Genomic DNA, 24032 nt, shown 5'->3' with positions numbered 1-24032 from the left:
GTCCACGACCGCTTTTTCCCTGGACGGCGGCTGCTCAGAGCAGTGTATATTCAGGGGCCGGAGTCACAACGGCGATATCGAATTGTAAGTCATTTTCTTCCAGTGACTAATCCTTTCATGATCACTGATGTCTTTTGACGATGGAGGTCGCATTGTACATTACGTTGTGCGGTGCAGATCAATTATGCGTTATTTGATATCTAAATATTCAATTCCTAATATTTACACGATACCGCAGTACCTTGTGTCTGCGAGCTAAAAAATGTCTGTCTCGTTTTATTTCGAACGCAATATTTGCGTTTTAATTGGTAGTTGAAAGCGCCCACGGTGGAGTGGATAGGTGACTTTTAATGATGGAAAACGTAAATTCAACTCCTGTAAACGCCCAAATATTATATTATGCACGAAGTTGGAGAGGATTACTCAGAGTGTATCGGGACAGCGTTAGTATCAGTACATGAAGAGTGAGAAATATATTTATTCTGGCTGCAGTTTTAATAGTTTGCTTTTACTGGGACAAAACTCCATGTAAGGAGTTTTAAATTTTAAAACCATAGCAGCGTGCGCAGCGCAAGTGAAGGACCTTCGTACTGGTGGCGAAGAAACGAACGTGCCTTTCTGGTAGAATTTTCCTTTAACTCTTCCTGGCCTTCTTTGAAGTTCTGTGGGCGCAGGAGTATGGTTCTTTCAAGGCTCAATCGGTCGTGCATGACAACAGAATTTCCTAATTAAATAAACGGGCCACATACAACAGGCCCTCTCAAGAGCACCAGCACACCTCCGCCCGTGTCCTCCCCTCTACGCCCCCGCCCCCCCCCCCCCCCCCCCCCACACACACGCACACACACACACATACGGGTGCGCGCTGATGTGATTCTTCCTGGATCCACAACTGCTAAGTATACATTCTAAAATGTTGCATGAAGGACATTTTGAGCAATCGTCAGCATTTCTTAAGTATCACAATTATCACAGTAAACAACTTTGAAATTTTTAGCCAATCTATCCTGTCGTAGCCTGAAACCATGCCTTAGTTCGAACATCACGATCGCTGTCAACCAAGGAAATAGTTTAACTGTGTCATTACTGTCCGCTTCATGCTAAAGCATGGTAGTCTTTGGTCTTTCTTTATGCGGGGCCATGCCAATACGCATGTTTTCTTGGTGCACTGCGGGAAACAAAATGCTGACTTGTTTCGGGCATCGCACCATGCCCGAAGGTCATGCTGGCTCTGCACAGCTGCCCAATACTCCGTTTTCTGGTGGACCAAGGAGATTTCAAACATAATTTCCATTTCCCGCGCCTGCAACGAAAACTGCAAAACTTCTGTGTGCCCTATACATTCCAGAGCCGACCTTGCTCATGAACTGCAAATACTTTTTTATCGTTTAGCTTTAAAACCGGCAGTGTTTACTCGGCCGAAAAATGGCAGCGCACGCGTCAGCTAAAAAAAGTATGTCCTTTCATTAAAGTTTGAAACCAAAATGGTAGGACCGCATTATAACTCTTTCCTCAGATCTCACGACAAAATTTAAAACGCAGCAATATTTTGCTCAGCTTGCACAGAACATGCCTAACCACAAGAGTATGGTCAGACATCGCCGTATTTGCGTTATTATTTTTCTTGCTAAATATTAAGTTCCATACAGCATTGAATGGCGAACTTTGCAGTGACTTGCTCTACCTTATCCAGGAGTGGTACCTACGACTAAAGGGGGTGCTTGCTCCAGAAAAGGCATAACTTGATAGTACACGCCTTCAGACAGATTACAGGGCATTTATGCACGAAGCATTGAAAACTTGACCGGTAGTAATGCAACTATTTAAGAACACCAAGCTCATTACAGCAGACTCTACATTTGGGATGTGTGGAAATGTCAACCAGATTCATTATGTTACAAAGCACAAGCTTCTCATGATGTCCGACCCGAGTCCTGATAGAAGCTATAGTATAGGAAATGGACTGCGTTGAGACTCAAAACAGAAGCGCAAATTTAAACTGGCATGACTTAACAAATGCCCATGGCTGAATTATTCCGCTTTGCGTGTGGACTAATACTGCCAGGTTCGTGTAATTTTCGCCCTTAACAGCGCTGTTCTTGCGCGTGATGTTTGTCTGTTTAGGGTTGATATTTGTTGAAATTATTGCTAGTGATATAACGCTTCTTGCATGCATAATTCATAGCCTCTCGTTTTTTGGAGATAAGGACCTGCGCTACACATAACGCAAGTGAAAAGATTCAATGTATACTGCACAGAATGAGCTCCATTGGCCTTACACTGGCAGCTAATGTACGGACGTTGAATGCAAAAACATTTTACTTTGCATTTTGGGCAAGAACAACTAAATAAAAAAATCTAATTCTTGTGGCCTACATCATTTTATTGCGGATGTCACACTCATCATACTCCACACGTTGAAATAAAGCAAGTAATTGCATGAAACTATGGCCGTTTAATGCAATGCCTACACAAGGTTCCCGTCCGTGCAATGTACGTCCTGTATCACGGGCATAGAATTGTACCACGCGGTCTGCGGATTTTCGCCCAGTTTACAACTTAACCTGGCACAAATACAATCATAATCAACACCAATATCATGAGAGAACCTTAAAGGGCCTATTTGAAGACAAAACACAACCTTGTTCAATTTAATAGCACTAGCCTTTGGTAACTCGCACAGCTCCATTCCAATTACAGACGTTTTTTCAACCGAAGCAATGCAACAAATATCATAAATTTCCAAATTTAGCGCTGCAGTGAAGTAACATCGGCAGGAGTGGTATATATATATAGGCTAGCACTAAAACGCAGTTGTGAGTGTGTTAACGGCACGTTAGAATTCAAATGATAAGATCAATGGAGGCCCCTCTACAATCGCGCAATCATGTTCCTTGGCGGTGACTTAGGTCGTTGGTCACCAATCGCCAAACAAGATCCTGTGCTGTCATAGTGAAATCGCCGCCGGAAAGTGGGCGGGGATTCGCCATTGCTTCAAATGTTTAATTTTATATATCGATAATTCCTTTGAAGTTTGCTGTAAAACTGATATCATTGTTATCAGGACAAGGCAGTCTTTTTAATGAACCAAACATGTATTTTATCTTCATAGTCTTTAAGGGCGCTTGCAAACTACCGCACTTTTTTTTTCTTTCGGGGGGGGGTGGCGTGAGGGGGGGGAGAGGAGCATAACCTTAGCCCCCCCGAACAAAAATCCTGGCTACGCGCCTGGTCATGAGTTCCAAATCGCCCTCCTACGCATGGGAGAAGGGAGGCTATATGATGATGATCGCACAGAAATGTTGGCGGTGCCAACTTTTGTGGAACGGAATGCACGAAGCGGCAGAATTTTGGTAGAGTTACTGAATTAGTTACACTTGAGTTTCGGCATTTTCTGTTCCTGTTTGCTTGCCGCTCACGCGTTCTGCTCCAGTTTGGCCGGGAGGGAAGAGAAAATATATGAAAAGGGAAAAAAAAAAATCTCTGACAAAATCACCAACTCACGACATGATGCTGAAGTGCATCGTGTACCGCTGCGGTGGCATTAGTCATGCTTTTCAGACATCACTGTGCTGTTTTCTGAGTTGGCACGGAAGGTGTGCACATGCACATTAGTGCCAAAGTGGAGCGTCGACACTCTTTCGGAGCTTCAGATGTTGAGCTATGCAAGGGAAACAAGGTTAGCCATTGTCAACCAGCTTAGCCAGGGAGTGCTAAAATATGACTTAAATTTGTACCGGTGGCAGTTTCTGTCTCCAGTAAATTATGACACAATGCACGCGCATTGCGAGTCATGCCCCCCGTAAGGAAGCGGGACCCAACTACTTGCGCCAGTGCACCATTGCAGCTAATATTTGATCGCCGCCACTACTGATGATTCATAGCACAATTTTCACCCACATTAGTGAGCCATTTTCCTGCACATGTAACTGTTTATTTGTGTCACTGCTGGCCATTCCACACGCCGCGTAGGTGGTGACCATGGCTAAGTGTCTGCCATATGTGCACCACGTTTTTGCGTGCAGAAAACACGTCACTTGTTACACTTATTACGAACTGTGCATATAATAAATGAAGTCAGTATGACAATTGAGTTTGTTATAAACGGGCTTGACTGTACACCTCTTGCAGGCATCGGCTAGCTATGGTCTTTGTTAGGCTTAACAGTTGGTAGCTTTAATGTTGAGCTTCATGACGAGTCAAGCAACATCAAACTCACTGTACATCACGCTAAGTACTGGTAACGTTGTCAGACCTCAAAGCATAGCGTCACGCCAAAATCCTGGGAAAACACCAGTACACAGCAGCAGGTATGGACTGCTCTGTTACACTGTGCGAGTTATTGTTCAGACATGGAGGCTGAGGAAAATCCCGGCCAACTAGAGCCTAGCAGCTTCACTGTAATAGCATTCACACATAAGGAACAGAATGGCAAAAATGGATACAAACCACTCTCCAATGGCCAAAATTTCTTCCTTAGAATCCTACAAATATTTATCGTCCGTAAACTCGCCAAGAGCACTGGGCCTCTTTGGATGGTGCACATGGGGAACATAGAGCATACACATAAGCACCATAATAAGACCAGTATACAGTTCCAACAATTGTCGTAAAAATAAGTGCATTGAATATACGAAAAAAGAACGCAAAGGTGGCAGTTTAAAACAAAAAAAAGGTTTGCACTCAGCAGTACTGCATATACGCAGCTGGAATAAGACATGTACAGAAAACAGGGACAAGTAGGTGCAATCCCTCCACAATAGGCTTACTAAAATAATGATACTCAAAGAGCGACTTGTCTTGTGCTACACAAAAGAAGCCATGTGAGCAGAGAGATCTGCACAGATGAACTGAGCTCACAAGAGAAGGGCAGTTGAATTTAGAATGAACACAGTTGATAAGAAAAATTGTCCACAACTGGTACTTGTTTCGCTGCAAATGTCATCAAAAGACAATAGCGTTTTGCTCTCCCTGCGACACGACTCACTCTACTCTCTCGCTCGTCCAATGATGAATCCAATAGAAGTTTGTTCAAATCAATTTTCCCCCATTTGCACTGCTCGCATTCCACGTTGGAACAGCGTGCATTTTTTTCGTAATCTTTTGTTTTCCATTCCACGTGAAACAGCATGAATTCAGTTTTTTGGGCGGGTGGTGTTTTCTTTTACCTCACCTCTCTTTGACATCATCATCTTTAATGCATTTTTTTTTCATTTGCCTTAGTAAAACCGGGCCCAATCCAATGTGTTCCTAATGAAACGAATGCTAGTACTCTGGGTTACATACTTGCATTCTGTCTCAAACATGCCCGAGCTTTCCTTTGCACTGAATAATATTGACATGTACGAGCTATGCCATGCCAAAAGGTTTAGCAGTTTGGAACAGTCTTGCCTACACATTGAAGTATTTTTTTCACTTAGGCAGGGAGGCTGGCTGATTTGAGCAACAGGCAGGCAGACAGGCCTAAATTGTCATGTTTAGGTAGCCCAAGAAAGAGTATCGTATTAAAAAAATTAGGTCGCATCTGGGATGCCTGGTAGAAAGCTCGTATAGATACTGAAGCTTGAGAAGCTCACCATACGCATATTAGCTCAGTGATTAGTAATGATGAGATACGATTCTTGTGAAGCTTTTCTGAAGCTCTTCGTCATCTCTTCATCTGAAAAGATGACGAGACGACGAAGGGCCCAAACAATTCTAAGTCACACATGCAGAGTCAAGCTTAAGTAAAATTAGAGTGCGGTAGAGTGTGACGAAGCATGATCGCTCTGTCAATTCAATGGTTCTTTGCAAAATCACACCAAACATGGAGACAAGACGTGGTCAGGTAGTTCACATGCGAGATAAAAAGTGGTTTCCCATCCTGCATTATGTCTAAATCCTGTGCTACAAAAGCGTGCCTTAAGGATTTGCCACGCATAAAGTATGTTAAAAAGGAAGCAAGTTCGGTAGTCGAGTGACTACCGTGAAGGAACAAGAAATGTGGCAAACCAAAATCACAAGCCAAACGGCGGTGCTCAAAGTGATTGCGATGGAGGCATTTTTAGAAGACTATAGAAGTGGCGCTTCCATGGTCATTTCCTATAGTCACGCATGGCTTTTAAGAACGTCCTGTGGACTGGGATGATGATCACACTCTTACTCTGCGAGAAACCCTGCATCTGACAGAAACCGGGAGGGCAAGTTCACAAAGAAATCTCAAGTGACCACGTTCAAAGGGCACAGATTGTGCAGCAGTGAAATGGAACTTGCACAGAAAACTTCACACGAGTGTCATTTTGAAAATTTTTAGGCATGAAGCCCTTCAAACATTTTGCCAGTGCTGCAAAATTCACAGCATTAACTGAGAATATGTTTATCAAACTGCCAACTTTACAAGATGTAAAGAAACACGAATCTGCACGCTGTGTGGCCAGACATTGAACAAGTAAAACATTCCATAGTGTTTGTGCGGTTGGCATGCATACAAATAAACACAGCACTCAATGTCATCAGCAAACCTTAAGTCGCTTAAAGAGTAAACACTGTTTTGCAACCTTAAGTCGCTTAAAGAGTAAACACTGTTTTGCTACACAATTCTGCAGGTTGGCAAAGGATCTGTGTAGAGAAATTCTGCGGCAGACTTACTGATAAACACGCACAAAAAAAAAAATCTAGAGCACTTTAAAAATAATACAGTGAACACGACCTCTGGTGCTGAAATGAAATTATAAAAAGGGCACACAGATCGTACTTGCAGTGCTCACTTACGGAGCCGAAACTTAGCAACCTAGGGAGCAACTTGGAAGAAAACAGATCAGCCAAAAGGCCACTAAAGGATGTCAGATGCTACATATAATGATAAAAAGCATGCATAGTGGTCAAAAAGCCAACACAGGCGGAGGACGTCCTTGCTCAAATGAAGAATAAGAAGTCGTGTGGGATACAATGAGAATGGACACTGCGTATAATCTGGCCGCAGGGAACAGGACGAAAGGGGGAAGTTTGAGTACAAAAAGTGGCCTTAGCTGGTGCATCACTCGTGTGGGATACAGTGAGAAGAATGAACAACAGGTATAGTCTGGCTGCAGGGAACAGGACAAGTACCATGGAACTAAATGGAGGGAAGTTCAAGAATAAAAAGTGGCCTCAGCTAGTGCATCACAAAGTGGAAATAGGCTGACTGAGAGAGGCTTTCGTCCTGCAGATGACGTCCACCTACCACTGTTGATGACGAGGTGAAATGCAAACTTTTACTGCTATTTAAATTCCACGCATTAATACTGCTTATTTAGCACCTTAAATAGAATGTCACCGATCTGCTACCTTTATGGTTATTTAAAACTACGGGATGCTTATATAGTACTGCCTATTCAGCACAAATTCAACTATTGTATGTGCTGATTGTGAACATCAGATAACTCATGTGCCAGTCTTTTGAGTGGCACAAGCTGGGAGACAGACAGCCATATTGTCAGAAATGTTAAACTTTAAGGCTATGCTTTAAAGGACGCTTTAATAGAAGTTCACTTCATTCAAAAGATTGCAATGCCATAATAATAATTAAGTCAATTTTAACACAAACTTCAAACAATTAAGCTAAATAATTAACAATTATGCCTGTTGAGTGCTTTATCACTGGCTAGTCAAAATCAAACAAGGATGTACATTGCCTTTATGGCCCCTACAAAGGGCCTTTGCAACTATTTTTTCGATTTTCTTTTTCTCCAACATCTAAAACTCTTTTAGAATATGGTTAATAAGTGCATGCAGTACTTATGCCAAGTGGCCACAAAATATCCAATCCAAATATTACTGCTATACACAGATTGGGTAACTAATAATAAACTTACTCAAAATGTTTTTCTCTTTTTCCCATGTTCTTCAAAGTCCAATCATTTTTTGTGTACTTATGACATTACAGAAGCAATATCACCATTATTAGCCAGCTCCCTTTTATTTACAGAACAAAAGCATTCAACAGCCGCTTTGAAGAAAATTGCAATTACACTAGAGACTAAAAAAGGCACCCAATTGTAGAGGGCCTTTCTATGATGATGGTTAACTACTACAGCTTCCCCTGGGATCCCAAGATTGAAGAAAAAAGTGAAAGCATTTATCAGCAATACCGCAGGACCAGTTTAAGAGCCATAGTATGACTCAAAATTGAACTGAAACCAGTTTGCACACATGCTAATGGTATGTGAATAGAAGATTTTCAAAACTTTATCTGCTTTTTACAGCGGGAAGTACAAAGAGCATTGAAGAGCAGCTTTGAAGAGCAGCAAAAAGTAAAACTCTTTTTATTCCTCATGGAGGCTTGTATAAACACAATTGTCAGCCATAAGCTGTCTGGTTACTTCTTGAGGTCTCCAAATACTTCTTCTGGAACACACCTCTGTTCCACCGACACCTCTGGGAGAAAAAAAGAACAGGAGGGGGAGAGAGAGAGAGAGAGAGAGTAAATGTTAGCTGCACACACAATGGCCACGATCAAGCAATGCAGTGGAATCTCCGGATTAATAAATTAAACTTCCACCCCATTCCACAGAATGCCTTGACAGGGTTAGGACTCTGATTTTAAAAAAAATCCTAAGCACCAAGAAATATCATTCCTCTCACTGATTCAAAGGGGACCCAATAATGTGTGTACATGTGTGTATTTGTGGCGCAAAGGCCAAGGAACACCAAACAAAGCTTAGTCAGGTGTGTCATGTTCATGGCTAAAATATGTACGGCATGAGTCATCACCGTCATCCTACTAGGCCCACTGCAGGATGAATCCCTCGCCCACTGACCTCCAACCACTCCTGTCCCACGCCGCTCAAGTGCATTCTTTGCCTCCCAATTTCCTTATTTCGTCTCCCCATCGAGCTATTGGCCTCACCCTTCGCCTAGACCCATTTCCCGGTATCCGCTCTGTTACTCCGGTGGTGTACCAGTTGTCATTTCGCCCAACTGCGTGGTTAGACCGAGCCCATTTCTTTTTCTTTATTTGGACTATGATCTCCTCTACTCAGCTTTGCTCTCTGATCCAGGAAGCTGGTTTCCTCTCCCTTACCATAACTCCCATCATTCTCCTTCCCATGGCCTGCTGAGCTGGCCTAAGTTTGCTTTCAAGTTGTTAAGTAAAGTGCCAAGTTTCCTGTCCATATGTGATCACCAGCACGACGCATTGGTTGTATATTCTTCTTTTCAGTGATTAAGGTAGCTTACTTTTTATTATTTTATAGTGTTTGCCAAGTGCACCCCAGCGCAAACCTATTCTGCCTCAGATTTCTTTCTCGTGGTTAAGATCAGCACAGACAACCTGACCGAGGTAGTTATAATCTTCTACTTGTTCTAGTGTTTCGTTACATATAGTGAACAGGGCACTTTCAGCATGTTTATTCATCATTACTTTAGATTTATTCATATTTATTTCTAGCCCCACGGCCCTGCTTTCTAAATTTAGTCCCCCAAGCATTTTTTGTGGGTATTCTGCAGACTGCTTAGCAAGACCATGTCGTCCGCACACCTCAAACGGCTCAAGTATTCTCTGTTCATCCGTAATCCTGTGTTTTCCCAATCAAGCTTCTTGATTGGGAAAGTACATTTTTAGCGCCACCTGGCACCCGTGAGTGCAACCTGTGCACAGGCATGCTGTGAACAGTTTTGGTGAGACGGTACATCTCTGTTGTACACCTTTTCACATCTGGAATTTGTCGCTTTGCTTGTGAAGGATTATCCTGCCTGTACATGCTATATATGTCATCCACGAGTCTTATGTGGGTCTCCCCTATTCCCTTGTCTTTCCACGCTTCCGGCACTACCGCGGTGCTTACTGAATCAAACGCTTTTTCGTAGTCTATAAATACCACGTACAGGGGTTTATTATGCTCGCGGATTTTTCTACCACTTGACTGACGACATGGACGTGACCCATTGCTGAGTATCCTTTCCTAAACCCGGCCTGCTCACTGGGTTGTTGGGAATCTAGGCTGGCACTTATTCGAATAACTATTTGGTAAACAACTGAGAGCAGGCTGATGGGTCCGTAGTTTGTAACCCTTTGCAGTCTGTTGTGAGGTGCTGCCCGAAAGCGCAACACGGCTGTGGCGGCCCGCTGCTGGAGTATGCCCGACTTGGGTGCTCAAGGTTAAATTTCAAGGTTTTTATCACTGTGTGATGTGCCCGCATTCCTTGTGTACATGATGTGCCATCTCTTGAGGAACAAATGAACTTTGTTGAGGTTTTCTTCTTTTTTCACTAGGGTGCAGCACAATGTTCAGCACGGGCGTTCTGGATTCCAGAGTGTTTTCACATGAGTGCTGTTCGCTGAGAAGTATGGCCACTTTATGATCGCGTGCGTTCTACGGTGGTGCACTTAGCGAACGCGATGATGACTTCAGTGAGGAAGAGAACTGCGTGCTTTCATCAGTAAGTGATGACAATAATTCGACAGAAGCAAGTGACGAAGACCATGACGGCGGTGGAGACAGCACCGTGTGGATCATTACTCTGTGAGCTATGCACTTGATGAAAGACAATGAAATGGTGGCGAAAGCTTTTTTACTGGAATTTAGAGGTTTCCATTGTCAGTAGTTTTATTTGGAGGCGCACACAGCTGCAAAATCATGGCAAGAAAGAGAGAAGCGAAACTTGCAGTATTGCCGCAACCTCATCCAACGGCTGGTGGGTGATCTGAGTGCTCGAGCCAAAAAGCAGGGCCCGTCAGCTCAAATGGAGTGCAAGGAAAAGCTAGGTAGGATGAGCCATTTTATCTACAAGCTCCCAGGCCAAAGCAGCAACGACTGTGCTGTTTGTAGCGATAGGAAAACAAAAGGAGGCAGGAAAGAAACTGTTTTTCTGCGAAACCTGCAGAAACAACCCTGGCCTGCAGGCCTGCACCTAGGAGAATGCTTTGAGCGGTTTCACACGCTGCTCAAATACCAGCAAAGGAGTTGCAAGCAGAATATAACAGAAAGAATAAAGTTTCTGTGAGTTTTTCTTGCATGGTTTGTGTTTTTCTTCGCGGCGTCAGAAACTGGCAAAATAGTTGCGGGCTAGAACGGCTGGAAAGTGGGTAAAAGGTATGGACCACAAAGGGTTAAGGTTCTTGGTGTACTCCTGCTTGTGAATCAGAATTATGTTGGTGTTTATTCAGGCTATGGGCACTTTTAGAGTCTTCAAGCATCCTGAAAATAGTGCAGTACACATCAAGCAGCAAGCTTTTGCAGCTTTTTCTCCTCCCTCCTTTAAAAAAAAATGAAGGAAGTTCACACTAACCAGCACGTAAGACTAGAAGTAGCAAAACTGTATGCAACCTTCACAACCCTTCATGATGGTTTAGGTCCACGATTGCAGTCGCTTTGCTTCTTCTTCACTGCCGCACCTTTACTCCATTATTGCATTTTTTAAGTGATAATCATTGAACATCCCCTTTAAGGGGTGTACGCTGTGACGTGTCTTTCTCTTTCAGAGCAAGTGTTGCCATGATTATGGCGAACACTGAAGGTTTGTTTTCCCCAGTCCATTTTGGTCTATCTCCTTATTAAGTGGGTATGCTTGGCTTGACAACTGTGTGCCAAGGAGGCTGGGCAGTCGTCACGAGGCACGCACACACGAGTGCTCAGCATTTTCTTGGTTTTTTTTAACTGCCGGGCGGTCGAAGCGAGGCACATGTTCACGTGTGTGCACTCGGCATTTTCCTGGTATTTTAAACTGCAGACAGGAAAAATTACGATTTGCTAAACAGCTTCGCTGTTAAATCGTGCCTTACTAAAAGTGCTCATACTATATACATTGAGTGTAGAAGGCCCTAAATCTAAAATGTGAACATGGATGAAAAAACTACATAATGTTGGAATTTTGTGCATAATGACTGGTAATGTGACTTGTAGCAATTCTTGTGCCGTTCATCAGATTGTCTACGCTCGTTACAGCGGATCCGGCAACAACGGACTTTCGGTTACAACAGACCATTTCTGTTGGTTTGTCTGGTCCCCATGCATTTTAAATGGAGTCCACTCCACTCATAACGGACCCGGCTAGAGCAGACTATCGGCTACAACAGACTAAATATTAGGCGAAAATTGTTTCGACTGAATGTTTATAGCGGACTTCCGTGGGGCCGGCACCCGATGTGCTTTTTCTTTGTTTATTTTGGCAAGAAAACTGTTGTCTGGCAACATTGCTGACAGCCAAGTCGTTGGCGCAGCCATCTTTCTCTATGGCGCAGCCAAGCCAAGCCAGTGGCTTTTCTTTTTTTTTTTTTTTTGTGCGACCAGCGGCATGAGCGGCAGGGTGGCTAATTTCACTGTTAATTAAGTGTAATTAACGCTGTTGAACATGGGTCAAAAACTGCCGACATCGCCAGAAGTACAGGCCTGTCTAAACAGGCGGTCCGCTCTACCGTCAAGAACAAGGCCGCTGGCTGCCGATAAACGCGACTCCCGTGAGATTGAAAACAGGGCTATCGAATACTCAAAGTGGTGCACTCGGAGGCGAGTCTGCCCTCGTCAGTCTTTTTATGTACGGTAATAAAAAACTCGGGTTAAGTGAAGTTCGGGTTTTATTATTCCCACGCATGCATCGTTCCCATTCCGTTCGGTGAAAAAGGTAAGAAATGCCTCAAGTAGGGGGGTTGTTCCCCATCCACTGTGTGCAATCTGCCGGTAACCGTGCACAGTCCAACTGGTCTAACTTTCGATTTTACAGCTGTCCGTCATCAGATTATTTCATTACGGCTGTTTCAATGACCAGACTAAAATCGCTAAAAATGTAAGCCACCTTGAGGGAACGTCAGCCAGCGATTTGATTTGTTGACAAACGGTTTCGGGAAAACCTGCCTCGTCGTGAGGGGATTTAAAAGAGCCTAGCTAATGCTGATGGCCATGCCTGATGTTTTATAGCTGCTTAATAATTGCGCCTAGTAATATTCTTGCTGCTTTATTTGCTCATCATGCGTCTTTACACGCTTGACCGCATGCGCTAGGCCTTTTCCAAGTGCCAGTGCAAACGTTGGCCGTACCCACTTTAAGGCTCTCACCCCCCCCCCCCCCCCTTCCCCCCCCGGTCGGATACTGCATACTTCGGCTACAGCGGACGTTTTTTTCCGGATTCTGAGGGTCCGTTGTAACGGGCGTAGACCTTTCATATCAAAATCGAAATGAGGTTTTATGCATTGAAATTAAATCTGGTGACATAATTGATGGGCTGCAAATTAATTTGGGCACCCTGGGGCCCTCTATCAAGTGCCAAAATCTTGTACAGACGGATATTTTCATATATATTCACCTTCCCCGCAACTACAGCATGGATCCTACAACCTTGCACATAGCAGTACAAGAGGATCTTACTGTCAATTCATGGCTAACTGTAAAAAATCCCTACAAAACTTGTTTACTTAACCCGGATGACAGCTCCCAGTGTCGTGCACTTTTGTTTTGGTATGCCCCCCTTTTTTTATTTTAAACATATGATTCTTAACTTGCGATGTTTGGCATCTATGCGTGCACAATGTACGCATGCTGCAAGCATCATAGTGCTGTTTCTATTACATACAAACATGAAAAACTTTCACATCACCCCTCCCATTAACAGCATTGTATACTTTGAACCGCATCTCACTCATCAGAGTAAGCTGTAGCAGGTGTTTGCCCTTCACACTAAAAGCTCACCTTCCACTTGCTGCTCATCATCGGAGCCGTCCTCTTCTTCATCGATGTTGATTTCATCCGGATTAGTAGTGCGGCTACGCTCCGCCAAACTCTGCTCGTCTTCGGTGGTGCCACCCCTTCAAGGACAAGCAAAAGGTTATGCTTAGTGCCACTGTCCCATGCTTCGATACCCTTGCCACAACACACCCATGATCCCACCGCAGCGCGCTGGCACAGTAGGCACAAAAAGCAACACTGAACAGCTGTTGGTGCTGCCGGCGGATACACTTGGCGACACTCCACTCTAAGCAAGTGTGCACGTCAGAGCACTTGGGCACTTGCGCAATGTAGCTTCACAGCCCAGTGCATGCTGCCAATAAGAATTTCAAAGGAGAATTGATTGGAAGCCAGGCAGCTCTACAGAGTCTCTGGTGGTTGAACAGGGCGTGTGCAGCATAAGGAGAAAGTTTTGGCGCATTATCCACCACTAAGGCGCGTTTACACTGGGCTTGCCAGCTTTCTCATCATGTCATTTGGTGCTAAGGGGTTCCAAAGGTAATTTGTAAAATTTATATTTGTGGCTGCATTGCATGGCTGAGGTAAAATATGGCCTTGTGCTATCTCATATTTTTAAGCTCCCCTATTTCAAGGTTACTACCAACTTTGATCTTGTTTAGGCACAGTCTATATGCATATTAAGCGTGCTAGTCTGCAGGCTTGCCGCTGTGTCATCACAGCAAGCATCACCAAGGGATGCGAGGAGGATGGTGCCAGGAAAATGGCAGTTTTTAGCGTTTTTTTTCTTTTTTTGACAAAAAAGCTGCTGTAAACTGGCTGAAAAAACTGAGAACATGAGCTACAAAGTGCAGACATTAGCTTCACAAACTGATTAGACAATATTAAGAAGCGGCTTCACTGTCCTTTCTAAAGCAAGTTGCTGCTGATGTTTTGGGTTGCCCACAATTTCTTTTCCAATTCCTTCGGAAAATTATTATTCAAATAGTAACACTGTACAAACGTTACTTCTAAACTCTGAGAAATGTAACAAAATAGCCTTTGCAGCATCAGTTACTGTCTGCAAAAGAGTCAGAGAGAACTACAAGAACAATTAATGCACCATTTTACCAGGAAGTGCTCAAAAGCGCGTCCGGAAGACTAGGCATTTGACCGTAGCCAACCAGTTGAACTGCTGTGCCGAGTCTGCCTCAAGTTGGGGCTACTCACCTGACAAACAGGATATCTTTGCCAGGCATCCTGGCGGTGTCTTTCCTGGCCTCTTCAGCCAGCACCTTGGCAGCAGCCTCCAACTGCTGCATTGAGTCCTTTGGAGCCTCTGCAGTCATTTCAACATGAATTATTACTTACACTGATAGATCCTGCAGTGAAATTAGCTCCCCAATGTCACTCAGTGGTCACTCTAACGCAAGGGTCTCAAACACGCGGCCCGTGGGCTGCATGCGGCCCGCGGACCTTTCGATTGTGGCCCGGCCTGGTCATGAGTTTCTTCGTTCATTTATTTTTATTCGTTTTTTAGAGAAAATGCATGAATGTTGATATTTTTGATATCGATATGTCCCTCGAATCCTCACACCAAATTCCATTTAGAAATAACCCGGCATATTTACAAGGTATGGGAAAGGACAAGGCCTCCCCCCCTTTTGTTTCGACCTTCTTCGCTGTCCCGGCCCTTGCGGGATTAAATTTCATGCCTGCGGCCCCTGCTCACTGATGTGAGCAGGGGCTCACATCAGTGAGCAGGGGTCTGCAGGGGTCTGCTCACATGAGCAGGGGTCTGCTCACTGATGTGAGCAGACCCCTGCTCTAATGCATTAAAAATGGACACAAAAGTGTAAAGGCCGTTGAACCAGTGACTGAAGAGCCAATGCTATGGGCATGCCGGAGATTGATCTCTTCCAGGAGGCACGCCTGCAACACCTGTAGCCATATACTCACAAAAAACGCTTGGGCTACTGTTAAAAAATGCTTCTTGCATCAACAGTGCCCTGATAGAAATGAGTGAAAACTTGTAACAGTCGATCTCGTTCATAAAAACAGAAAGCTATACTGTAGGACATTGTTACTATAGGCACCAGCGAAACCACAGAGCCTGACAAACGGCCATGCAAATGGCCACAGCAATCCTGAAGGGCTGACTCACCCTCGCTGCCGGCTGCAGCTGCGGCTTCCTTTGCTGTTGCACTCAGCATTTGGGCAGTCATGAAGTTGACTTGGGTGTTGTACATTGCCTGGACACTGCGCTTGATGCGCAGCATTTCCCTCATGGTATCCTCATTGCCGTGGTGCACCTCAAACTCTTTCCAGGTGTTCCAGAAGTCTGCTGTGGTCTGCATGGCATCAGTACATAGAATGGTCACCACGCTGCCAATCAGCCCTTCATGCGTAGCAAACACTGCTCATCATCCTGTATGACAGAAGGCAGTTTCCCAGCTACTCTGGCCAGAAGCCTTGCTAACTTGCTGGGTTTCTGAGCTGCATTTTGACTCCATGAATTGTAGGGTATAGCTCAATGGCTTCTTTGTGCACTACATATCACAAGTAATCCTTTCATTCTGCAGCTATCTTGTGCAGTTATGCACTTCCCACTGAACATGTAATAGAAAGTGCATGTCAGCCAAGCAGCCCAAGTTAAATTTTTTTTTTTTTCATACTTCAGGGGCCTCCAAGTAGAAGGCATTACATGAGCGGTGGTACAAGTGGCAGACTAGTACAAAAGACGAGGGTGGGGAGGGGGGGGGTGTTCCAGCTACATAACTATATTATACCCCTGTCACATGGGCACTTTCAATCGCGATTGAGTCGATCCAGATCGAGCTCAATCTGGATCGGGCGCTGCTACACGGCAGTTTCAATCGCGATCGAGCTCAAACTCAATCTTGGTTTCTCAAGCGCGATCGGGCGAAAGCGATGATACTCTCGCCCCCACTCATTAATGGCACAGAAGGTGACAACTTTACCCAAATAAGCGTGCTGTAACATTTATATAGTTCTCTATAACTACGACCGCACAAAGTTACCAAACGCCGGCCGCAAAGTACATTTTTAGCGCCATCTGGCACACGTGCGTAAAACCTGTGCAACTTCTCGATTGGGATCGAAACGTGCCATGTAGCAGCGGTAATGCGTCGAGCGCACTCGAAAAGTCAATCACGCTTCGCTTCAATCTGGACTGAAAGTGCCCGTGTGTCAGGGGTATTAAATGCAGATCTAACACCACCAGCTTAAGTGAAACTCAGAGTGGCCAAACATGAGAACGAAACTTAGTCACTTCCAGTAACTGTACCCTTGTCATTCAGTCGATAGCTGAATTTGGCTTCAAAAAAGTCAAGCCAAAAAAGTGACATCAAGAAAACCCATGGCGCTTGTACTTGGGCCCCTATCTGGATGATGTGAGCAACAAAAATTTGGCTAATGCTCTTGTGAAATCAGTGCATTGTCACATTAACAGTAAATTGATGAGGGCATTCATCAGACAACCAGGTTAGCAAAGGGGACAACAGAGTTACATTCACCAGCATGCCGAGTTGTATTCATGCAAATCTGGATGTGCAACTTTAACCCCAAGGCTGCACTTCTAAGAACCGCAGTTAAACGATACTTCATTAAGATTGCAGAAATTTATACTTTTGCTACTGCAATTTTGCTGGCATGCCATAATCACCGGAAAATGACCAGCACTGAGCATGCCACTAGTTTAGACAACCTTTGCAACCTCTCCCAATCGTGAGCAGAGAAGAGTTGGCCCCAGCATCACTCACCCTCGGATCACACATCTGGCTGCAGTGTGCGTATATTGCCCGAGCACGGTCGATTTCACCCAATTTCCGCTCAAGGTCAGCGAAGCGCACACACATCAGCCGCGCCTGGCTGTCGGGGAGAAGCTCGATGGCTCGCTCGTAGATCTCCCGGGTATGTGTCAGTCCGTAAATTTCAGCTGCCTTCAGGATGTAGATGTTGAACATCTGGGAGAAGACCAGGAAACCTGTATGTTAGCGCTGCCTACAGCCCAAAGTATGTACTATGGTGCTATAGATATGTGGGTGTTCCGCAGGTGAAAGCCACGAGCTCAGATACGGAATGCTAACCAAGCAATCAACCAGCACAAAGCCTTGGAAGAAACACAAAAGAAGCCTACTTTAAAGCTGGCCACCCAAAGTGCAAGCAATTGTGATGAAAGTTGCTAAAAAGAGAGAATTCCTGAAATGTCCTTTCATTACAAATTCACAATACAGGTGTACTCATGGTGATAGTAACTGAAGGAAGGGTGGTGGTTGTATGGACATTGTACTACCAAAATGATAAAGAAAAATATTACAATTTGGGGCTGTGCACGCAAAGGCTACCGCTGGGCAACAAGGCACGCTGTTATGGAGGGCTGGAGCTAACCTACGTTTCTTTAAAGCGAAGCTTTAGTGTTCTCACTGATGGCGTCTGTAACGCGAATTCACCGTGCAGGAAAGCCAACTTTCTTTGACAATGATGATGGTCGTGGGGATAGTGTAGCAAAATTAAAACACTTCCCTGCGAAGCTTGGCGACAGCGCCGTTACACACCCTCCGCTAAAGGTTCACGTGCAGCAGAGGAAGGAGGTGACGCAGGCGTGTGACAGCACAATGTAAATAGGCCTAACGTCATGTTGTGAGGGGATATCGACAGCCGTTACCCACAGGCCGACAAAAGGATGAGAATGGTGTTGCTCTGCGCGCCACAAAGCTGTTAGCCACAAGACGTTAGGCCTAAATTCCCATTTTGAGGTTTAGGACGTTATGCTTAACGTCACATCTTGGGGTTTAACCCCTCGAACTGGCACCCACTCAAAAAATTTCTCACTGAGAACCAAGCAGCAGGTACCAATTCGCACCGTACCCCACAAAACCCAAACATTAGGCCTACGGAGTGCACACCTGAGAGATGCTGCGGGTATTATAGAAAAGTGGTATGTACCTCCGGAGTAGCACATACTCACAGTGTGGGATTGGCTTATCAAAGAATCCATTATGAGAAAGCTTCGCATTCAACCATCGTCGACGTTGGACGGAAAAGTGCATGATTTTTTAATGCTAGCCGAAATATCGCACACAAGCATTTGTTTTAACCTTGACAGTCAGGAATGGCACTTGCAACCTTGTGCTCAGCAATGTGCCCAAGCCGCTAGATCAGCCACACACAGATTTCTTTAATGTATGATGCTGCAGAATTCCCCATCAACAAGCATCCCCTCATTTGTCTTTCTGTGATGTGGGGCATGTGTACTGTGCTGCCATCTGCTCACAGAATTTTGAACTAGCACACATGCTTATGCACGACATCCCGCGGCAGAAAATAAACAGGCAGTAGCTGAATCAAATTTTTGCTGAATTTTCAAACCTTAGATAAATTTCCACTTAGCAATAAAAGGGCTAATCTGATTTCTGAGAAAGCTTTATGTGAGTTTATCGGCAGGCCAACCATTGCAATATGCTGTATGCTAGCTCAAACTCCTGTCGATGATAGAGGGCAGCACAATATGCACACTCTTCATCACAGGGGATAAAGCAGAAGACGCTTTTTGATACATAGGCCTTATGGGGAGTGTCACAACTCCATATATTGAACAACTCTCAGTAAAACAATGGCCACTATACAGCCAGTTATTGCTAAGGTGCGGCCAAGTCCTCGCAACAACTTACTTCGAACTGCTCTTCAGGGAGCACAGCTTTGCAGCCACGGTCATAGATGGCCATAGCATGGCGTGCAAGACCATGTTCTTCCTCCAGCTTGGCGTAGAGCAGGTAGAGGGCTGAAAAAGTGCTCCAGTGTTAAGATCCCTTCTTCAGATAGAAAAATTTTTAAGCATCACAATGCTTTTTGCACACCGGTAAGTAAACAAACCCCAATAAACTCAATACAGCAACTCCTCTTTGCTCAAAGGAAGAGGAATTACATTATGGTGCATTTCTTGCTCTCAACAATAGCAGGGAAAATGACGTTCACTAAAAGGCTGCAAGCATTGTAGTGCTTCATAGTCAAAAACCTTACTGATTCTGCTTACAGTGGAAAGAAAAACATAACAGAGAAAAAAACAAGGCATGTTTCGTCAAAACAGCTGTGTAAATCCTCACAATTTTCACCAAAGAAAACAGCAATGCAGTCATGTAAATTATAATAAAACCCCCTACATAAATAAAAATGCACACACACACCTTTGGCAAATTTTGCTGGGCAACCTTCAAGACACTGCTCAAAAAGATCACGCGCCCTCTCAAGTTTGGTGCCACCCTGCAAGAAAGCAAGATGGGAACAGATGTGGATGATCAAATTTGAACGGCAGATACCGGCAAGTAGGCAAGCAATCTAGTTAATCATCAAATGGTTACAGGTAGCAAGCAGGCAAGGAATATGCACACGCATGCAAACAGTATTTGAGCTTGGGTTCCACCAAAAGCATTCCATATTTTAACGCGGAGCACACATGGTCCCGACAGGACTTGAGTAAGGTGCAGTGCCTTGATGAAACTGAATTATGCCATAACATGAAACAAAATGATAGAGATATAAAAATTGGTTGTTTCAACGAACTACTGCCAATGATCAACAACTCGTCAACTCCTCACAATCAACGTAAAAATTTTGAAAAGCTTCCCTTAACCTTCATAAGCATGCACAGTTGTGCCATGTTAAGGCAACAAGGTGCATTAAAAAAAAAAAAGCAAAAATGGCCTGAAGGGAGTTGCAGCCTCCCAGTGCACGGGGAATGCATACTCGACACAGATACCGTCACCTTAAGATTCACCGACAGAACTAAAAACAAACGAGAAAAAACAAAAACAAAAAACAAAGAAAATAAAAAAGGAGAGAGGGAAAGAAGAACGTTTTTTGTGTCTTCAGGTCTAAGAGGAATTATGCCCGAGCAGCCATGAATGTTCTGTACAGGTTAACTTGCCAACTGCCACAAATGCTTTCAGCATCAAGATTATATATATATATAAAAGGCCGCGAGCAGCTTCTAGGCACTTTAATGATGTTAATTCGAAAGCACATCAAGACTAAATTTTCAACAAAAAGGTTTCTTCTGCAATATTTTTTGCTCCTTTGATAGCAAAATTTCAATTTCAATGTTTTGAGCTTTATCATCATCGTTATTAATGTCCTTTGCAGTGTAAAGGCCTATCCCATAGACTGCTGATTACTTCTACGCTGCACATCCTCCGGATCCATTCTTTGCCCCCAAATTTCGTTAGCTCATCCTTCCTCTAAATTAGCTGTCAGAAAGACAGCTGCCCTTCTCACCTTTAGCCCATCTCAGCAGCCATTCTGTTACAGGGGCAGTCCACATGTCATCAGTCCTCTGCATTACATGCCTCGCCCAACTCGATCTCTTTCTCTTAATTTGAGCTACGATGCCCTTCACCCAAGTTTGTTGCCATTCGTTTCTCATCCTTAGCTAAGCATTACTCTTATCACCACTCTTACCATGGCTATTAGATGCAACCAACGTTTTCTTTCAAACTGCCCAGCAAGACCCAAAGTTTCTGCCCCACAAGCAGGCACGCACTGATAATAAACACGAATTCTTTCTAGTGAGAAAAGTAACCAACCTACTGTCTGTTAACTGAGTGCACTTGCAGAATGCAGCCCAGCTTATAGCAATTCTGCGCATGGTATCTCTCCAGACAACTTATCCAAGATAATTATATTTATCCACCTCTTCTCGCATTTTGCTACTTGAGCTGAAAGGCTGCCTCACTGCCCCATTGTTTGACATAACTTTTGGTTTTTTTCATATATTTTTTAAGCCTATGACCGACCTTTCTGAATGCAGTTTCTAAACTATTCCTTGCAATTATCTCCAAACAGACTAAACAAGACAATGCTGCCAGCAACTCTCAAGGTTTCCCTTGAGATATTCCCGTATTCCTCTTACCATTAATATAGTTTGTAAACAGCCTGTGCATAGTTTTAGAGGGATAGTGTCTCCTTGCCTAACAACCTTTCTGGTTTTCTGTGCACAATGTAGCAATTATAACAGAATTAGTTGAAACTAACAAATAAAATCGACTAAAATTCTGTGCCCATAATTTGCTGAACAAGTAATGAGGTGTGCGATAAGGCAGCGCTTGTTAAGAAATTCAGTGTTTAAGGTTCCTTATACATTGCACTTTCGAATTAAGAGGCAAAATAACTATAGAAAGTTGTGCTGCAGATGATGACTGGTTGCACCCATCAGAGAAAAGTTGTCGCAGCTGCAATTTAGGTAGCATAACACCCACACAACCACCAATGCTCTACCATTACAAAGACAGCACCACCGTCAAAGTATAAATATTATTGGAAAAAAAGAAAAAAAAAAAAAGGCCAGCTTATTACACACTTAAATGCATTTTACATTTGCCTGGCTGTACCACAACTGTGGTTTTTAGTGTTAGCAATGGCAAACTGATGAAAATTCCATCGCACCCCCCGAAAGCCACTTGAACTAGTGCCGCTAAGCCTACAATGAGAGCCAACCCGCCCTTCGAACCATGTCTTGTGGAAGATACCCTCTCCCACCAAGGGTGAGTCGGGATCTGCCACCTAGTTTATTTGTAACTTTTCAGCAACAGTTTCATGCTCATGCTTTGAATTAAGGCCAAGAAAAAGGTCTTATGTTATTACGCTTACCTTATTATGCCACAGAGGCTGCTAGCCAGGGCTAGCAGCTACAAGAACAACTATGACTGAGTGCTTTCACTCCCTCAGTCACTCTCCATGCACACCCTAACACCCCTATTATTCAATGAGTGCAACATCAGTGGCAATGACAGCGGTGAATGGAAAGCGTCGCCTTAACACTTAAACTCCCCTTCCGATTCGGCCCGTTTCTCCCTGTACCAGGTGCACGAAGGAAGGATGTGAGCATGATCCAACGGCACACTGAGGGTTCAGGGTGAGCCAAGAATATGCTCGCACACATGCCATTATATAACAAGATATGCACTTCACCCCCAGGTAACAATTTCATGCAGCACCTCTCCAGCAACAATGCAAGCTGCATGCAGTACTGGACAGCAACCAGTGGTTGCACATCAGTGCCACAGCTGCTCTAGTGGATACACTTACGTAGCGTTTGAGGAACTTTGTCAGGTAGGTATTCCATATGTCAAAGACGTTGGGCCACTTGAACAGCGCAATGCCTTTCTCGTATGCCTGCAAATTTGTGCGTGAAGGTGACAGCAGCACATGAAACATCCACTCAGGCTGTCACGCACAAGAGTCATTCTTACCTTAAATGCTTCCTCAAAGTAGTTGTTTTCTTCAAGGAAGAGACCGTAGTTGATGATGATTTGAGGGGTGGCAATTTTCAAGTCAATGATGCGGTCATAGACAGCCTTTGTAGACTAGGAGTTGCAAAAAAAAAAAAAAAAAAAAAAAGAAAAAAGAAAGTGACGCGTTAGCACAGTTGAATTTAAAAGCTGCATCACTTTGTCACTTCCCGCACTAGCACTTAGAATGCTTCCGCAAAAACCTCTGCATGACAAAATCAGGTGGTACTCTCCATATGAGAACTTGATGTTATATAGCAACGAGGAAAGTTTCGGCCACCTAGTAGCCCTTGGCATGCTGTGTAGATGGCCAGTTTTTCACAGATGCCTGAATAAGTGAACTAAGCAAAAGCTTGCTCATTGGAAATGATAGAGATAGCGCTGTTAGAGGCTGCACAGTCCACAAAAGCATGGTTTTTATTAAATGATTGCCGGGCATGGAGAAACACCTCATGCAACCCATGCAGACAATTTTTGTCATCAACGTCATCTTTTGCAGCTGACAGATGTCCAAAAAATGGTAAGAATATAACACAGCAGCACCCACATCCCAACAATATAAAACGGTGTGGTTCAGGCAGTTCTGAATGTTGTGCACCCCGCAGAGTGAGCAGGGAAAAAAGAAAAATCCATCATGGCATATAAAAAAAAACTTTCACATCAGTAAAACAAGTTCACTAAAAATTTCACCATTCCAAATAAATAAATCAATCAAAGTAAAAACAGTTAAGCTCTGCATATGTACGCTAGATGTTTCTGTGCTAGTATGAGTGAAAAATAAACAAACACTGATCTTGATGTCAGTGCACGAAATCATTCTGAATTTGGCAAGCTAATTAAATTTTTCATTTATGACATCTACAAGACAGTGCATTGTTTTGACTAATCGGCAGAGACAATTCATGCAGGACAGGAGACGGAACTTATACATGCAAGACCCATGTCACTATTTTGAGAGCTCATATGCCCACCATTTTGCTGCACTAATGGACACATGAATAGTTTGGTACTAGCTGAAGCCACTGGATCCCATAGAACTGCACACACAGCAGTTGAATCCCTATATGCTGCTTAAAACGAAGCCACAGGATTTCCCGCGGAAGCTACAGAGCGT

General features: G+C 44.0%; 1 protein-coding gene across 1 annotated transcript in view; it reads right to left on the bottom strand.

Annotated features, from left to right (window-relative positions):
* Positions 1-8258: 8258 nt before the first annotated feature.
* The window catches only part of Fand (Pre-mRNA-splicing factor SYF1 fand), a 33224-nt gene continuing 17450 nt past the window's right edge, over positions 8259-24032 (bottom strand). Inside the window, exons 15-23 of the mRNA XM_077687201.1 lie at positions 22880-22993; positions 22716-22802; positions 19820-19895; positions 19307-19416; positions 17396-17599; positions 15778-15964; positions 14844-14952; positions 13641-13756; positions 8259-8394 (exon numbers count right to left, since the gene is read on the bottom strand). Of these exons, the coding sequence (XP_077543327.1) occupies positions 8336-8394; positions 13641-13756; positions 14844-14952; positions 15778-15964; positions 17396-17599; positions 19307-19416; positions 19820-19895; positions 22716-22802; positions 22880-22993 (1062 nt within the window). The 3' untranslated portion in view covers positions 8259-8335. The remainder of the gene's footprint in view (positions 8395-13640; positions 13757-14843; positions 14953-15777; positions 15965-17395; positions 17600-19306; positions 19417-19819; positions 19896-22715; positions 22803-22879; positions 22994-24032) is intronic.

Source organism: Haemaphysalis longicornis, unplaced genomic scaffold (genome assembly GCF_048455015.1).
Source record: "Haemaphysalis longicornis isolate Haplotype H1 unplaced genomic scaffold, Haemaphysalis longicornis Haplotype H1 scaffold_1, whole genome shotgun sequence".
Lineage (NCBI taxonomy): Eukaryota > Metazoa > Arthropoda > Arachnida > Ixodida > Ixodidae > Haemaphysalis > Haemaphysalis longicornis.
Note: the sequence above shows the minus strand (reverse complement) of the source record. Positions and strands in the feature narration are given on the sequence as shown.